Source organism: Opisthorchis viverrini (assembly GCF_000715545.1).
Source record: "Opisthorchis viverrini unplaced genomic scaffold opera_v5_132, whole genome shotgun sequence".
Lineage (NCBI taxonomy): Eukaryota > Metazoa > Platyhelminthes > Trematoda > Opisthorchiida > Opisthorchiidae > Opisthorchis > Opisthorchis viverrini.
Window position 1 is genome coordinate 539,191 of NW_008751789.1, and position 4,457 is coordinate 543,647.

Genomic DNA, 4,457 nt, shown 5'->3' on the forward strand with positions numbered 1-4,457 from the left:
GGTCACCTCTAACTTTATGGTACGATGCAATTAAAAATGGTTCACTTGTGTAATATACCATTATGTTTCATTTTAGTACTCGGGTTAACTGAATCGACTACACTCACCGGCAGCAGTACTCTTGTGTGATCTGTCGAAAGTCTTCCTTATGCTCACAGCGAGCAGCCCAACTACGCACTACTCCGTCGTATAGGCGTCACAAGCTGAACATGTTTCGTTAAGGGTTTCGTCTTCAACTGGGTTGTTATTCTCTGTCCTGTCAGACACGAAAGTAAACAAGTATGATTAATAATACCGTGTTGTCATCAGACTACTTTAGAGGACGACCGTACTGAACCAATCGGCTGGGGCAGCAATGAGCAACACTTTCTGGTTCAGTGAGTGTGCTGAAGCACTGTGGAAACCCTTATTTATAACGAGTGACCGAAACGAAGTCCCATCTGCTGCTTCCCTCTGTTAACCGGATGCCTGACCTAAGACAATTTGATTACCGTGGATGGCCGCACTACCGAACGAAGCTTAGACCCTTATTATAAGATTTAACCGGTGGTCATCCACTACCCATTCTGTTTACTTTTCAATTCAGTGGTGAGCTTGGCCCTGTTGCTAGGACCGATATCACCATTAAAATCGAACGAAGGAAAGCCTGATACACCGAGGGCAAATTTCTAGCATATGAAATTAGAGCGGACTCAAATAGTCACCTTGAAATCTTGAATGATCTGACGTGGGAGTGTTAAGGTTCGAAATCCTTAGCCACAGTCTACTCATCAACAGGATATCGGGTCCTAAAATCGAAAACACAATTGTACTAAGTTTCACTCCGAGAAGATACACGATTGCGCTCGAATCGTCTTCTAGTAGACATTGTTTCAAACAGGGCCGGTGAAGTGGGTTCTGAGTTTCATAGGGACTTCAAGAAACAGGTTTGGTTCAGCGTCATGTTTCTTGGCCAGAGAGTCAGACAAGTCTCAAAGCGTGCCTCAGTTACCTTCTAACAAGTAAACAGATCTTCCTAAAGAGTTCGCAGAATACACTACAGAAACAACACATCTAGAATGATAAGATGTTGAGCAGTACGCCTAACACTGCTGTATGATGTTAAGGCACCGTTTACTTTTCAGTGAATATCTGTAAGCCGACCTTTACAGTCCCGGCTCCTGACTGGAAATTTCGTGGTCGAATTCATCCCTGTCTGACACATGAGTCGTGTGTGTTCACGGCTGGCATGCATACACCTAAGATACATAGAAGTGTTGGATGAAACTGTTGATTCAACCGTCAGCCACCGATCCTGTTTCATATCTGAGCAACACGCACGCCTCTATGTGCGCAACTTCTGTGCACCGAGCGAGCGCCACAGTTGAATTTTATTTGTAGAATAGCATAGTTCGTATGATATTCCTTCATGGTGATTCGTGCGACAGAATATGAATGTAGGTTTATTACTGAGTAACTGACGCCTTTCGATCATCTACATGTCCCACTCCACCGTTTTATGCGTTTATGAATTTTACCGTGTAGGTCCGGTGCATTTCATGACCTCGTTAACGTGGACTTTTTGTCGCTACACCTTGTTTCGGTGCAGCAATATTCGCAAAAGATCCTCGTGTTCTCCTGTCATGTTCTTTTCGCCGTCGATATCCGGTACGGGTCTTTGTTTTGTTTTGTCGTTGGAACTTCCTTTCACGCATTCCACTGGATTTGTTTACCTCACAATTTCTACTGCCATGTGTAGCTCCAGCATGAAAATGCTCAAACATCCCGCCATATCCCAGGTTCATGTAAACCCTCGTTCGCAACTATCAAATCCTTTTCTGGCACTAATTGTATAGCCACTCCTTTTTGCTTCTGTCCATTGATAGACCTACCGAAAACAGTTGTTCCAGAAACGTCAGCGTTATGAATGTCATTTTAACTCTCGTCTTAGTAGAGCTATTACCCTTTGAAGAGAAATACTCTTACTCAAGAACCTGATCTTCCCACTCAGTCAGCTTTAACCGCAGCGCATCGAATGAAGTAATACGTGACTCAAAATCGGCCTGCTTAAATAATACGTTTTCGTCCCGTACATTTTCAACGGGGTATAACTGCGTAACCTCTTCCGCATAGATGAATTCCATTTGGATTAGTTGACAGCTGTGTGACTAAAGAGAAGAGTAAGATGCGTCCTACTTAGATCAAAACAGTCGGTGATGGTCAGCAATTGGGGCTGTTTATGTACAGTCTGTTCTGGAAAATTAGGTTAGACATATGGGCAATCCAAACAAGGTCGGTAAAATGTTTCCCTAACCTATGTGCGCACTCTTTTGCAACGAAACTTCAAGGAAACAAACTAGACACAAGAATCACTTAGGTTTTACAGTGAGGTTACTAAACAGATGCCGCCAACCGTGAATAGGCCGGTGAAGCTATGGTAATCTCAGGGTCACAACGAAGGGATTAAAATGAAAACTTTTACCGCGGAGTGAAACTAACTTGTGTGTCGGTGAAGATGAACAGACTGTCCACTAGGCCTTCCCATTTAATTCAATCGAAAAATCGTGCGAATGCGAAACACTGTATCAATCTGTCACAATTTTGTGTACAGGTTACGAAGGAATAATGAGGCACGAACGGTAACTTGGCACACTACTGTGCCGATAGAACATCGTCTCAGTATCGGTGCTGTGAAAGAGAAAGGCAACCGTTTGAAGGGTTCGTTTGTAAATGCTAGGGCCGCATACTCGAACAGGTGCGGGCCATACCGAGTACGTTCCACTCCCCAGGGAAGTTCATGTCCGCGGGGGTGGAGAGATGGCTCAGTGTTTAGAGCGCGAATTTACTGACTGAAAGGTCCATGGTTGGAACCTGATCTCTCCCCATGCCCGGTTTAGGCATGGGCAGTCTGACACTGTCTCAGCCTGCATGCTCCTTTCTAGTAGTTTCGCAGTTGGATGTCCATCCACAATTGTTGGATTGTTCCTTATCAGAACTTATGAACGCCACAATCACAAAATCCAAAATGGTGACTGGATAGTGGCTGGAGCTGAGATCAGTGGATTAGCATTCGGGAGCATGAAAGAATCTCTTGGCCGGCCTTTCCGGAACTGGACTCGTCTTTTTTTCTACGTCACGAACCTGAAATTATGAAAAACGATAGACTGTTCCTCGAACAAAAAGCTGGCAGGTTTTGCTCGTCTACCATCAAACCACTTTAGCTATTCGAAGACCGAGGCGTTTGCTGCGTCGGACAACTTAGGGCGATAATCGCTCGAGACAATAGCGTGAGCCGCACTTCAGTTACCGATTGTCAATCACTCATTTACGTCGTAACTCAGATACTCATTCAAGTGAAAGTCGTTAATGGTTCATATGCCGCTCTTGATTGTTTTTTGTTACCCACTCCGTCATTTTATCGGGATGTTGGTTTTCTCTGGGCATTAAAGCGGGTATGATTATCGATCAAGTCGCTCTTTCATACTTCGCTTTCATTTTTCGGGCTCGATGTTTTCAGCATTAAGGCAGCAAGTTCACACGGCTAGTTTCTTCTCGTCTTACGCTTGCTGAATCCAAAATTCCCTCCCTTCTGAATCAAACAACGCTTGCACTGTTGTTGTTGCTAACCACTTGCACTTTTGCCTTCTTACTTGAAAAGTGTATCCAATCCTCCAGACCGAAGGCTATCCTTTTCGGACGAATCTGGCTGCCCCTCTGGTAAACAATGCCACTCCAGATTCCACATGTTTTTGTTTTGCATAGTGCACTCTCAGGTCGTTCGTGTGCACTTGGTGTCCACTGTTCCGATTTTTTGCTACCCAGTGAATGGCTGTTATGCTTTACGTGCGCAGCTGACATCGATACGTGGTTAGTGCTGCAAGCCTAGTGTGAGAACACAGGGTGACATTTTTGCGCTTCAAACTGCGGTTGGGCAGCTGAACACAACAATACAATGCAGCTGAGCATTTGAGTGCTATTGAGAACGGGTGATTCACACTCAAACCTGCCGTCCTTTGCGAGATGATCTTCAAACTTGGTGCTGTTTGAAAAATCGCTGTCGCGTGCACATTTTTCGGCTACAATGAACCTTTATTATCCTATTGACGCCCACAGCGAATATGCCATCGCCATTAGGGCACTTTGTACAAGTGTACTGTTAATGTCCTTGGTCGCTTAGTGTTTGACTCGACTTGTTTGAGAAGTTGTTTCTCATACGACACTGTCAGATTAGCTTCTGCCCAGAATATGATATTTCGATTGCGAGCACCAACTTCTAGCTTCAAGTCATTCTCATTTCCCATCACACATTAAATCAGACATATCCCAGAGCTTTGACAGATGAAGCCGTTCACGCTTATCCCTAGACCAGTACAGATTATGCTACCCACGCCTTGTTGAAAGGACGCTTTGTAGCGTCATTATAATAAAATTTATATCAAGAACACAGTTCGGCGACCATGCTTCTTTGATGACATGCT

The 4,457-nt window shown here is 44.4% G+C and overlaps 1 protein-coding gene across 1 annotated transcript; it reads right to left on the reverse strand.

Annotated features, from left to right (window-relative positions):
• Nucleotides 1-1,961: 1,961 nt before the first annotated feature.
• On the reverse strand, nucleotides 1,962-3,724 carry T265_06417 (hypothetical protein; the record flags this gene model as incomplete). The annotated part of the gene is made up of 2 exons (XM_009171675.1): nucleotides 1,962-2,139; nucleotides 3,630-3,724. 2 exons carry the CDS (start codon nucleotides 3,722-3,724, stop codon nucleotides 1,962-1,964), a joined length of 273 nt encoding a protein of 90 aa, XP_009169939.1.
• Nucleotides 3,725-4,457: the final 733 nt, after the last annotated feature.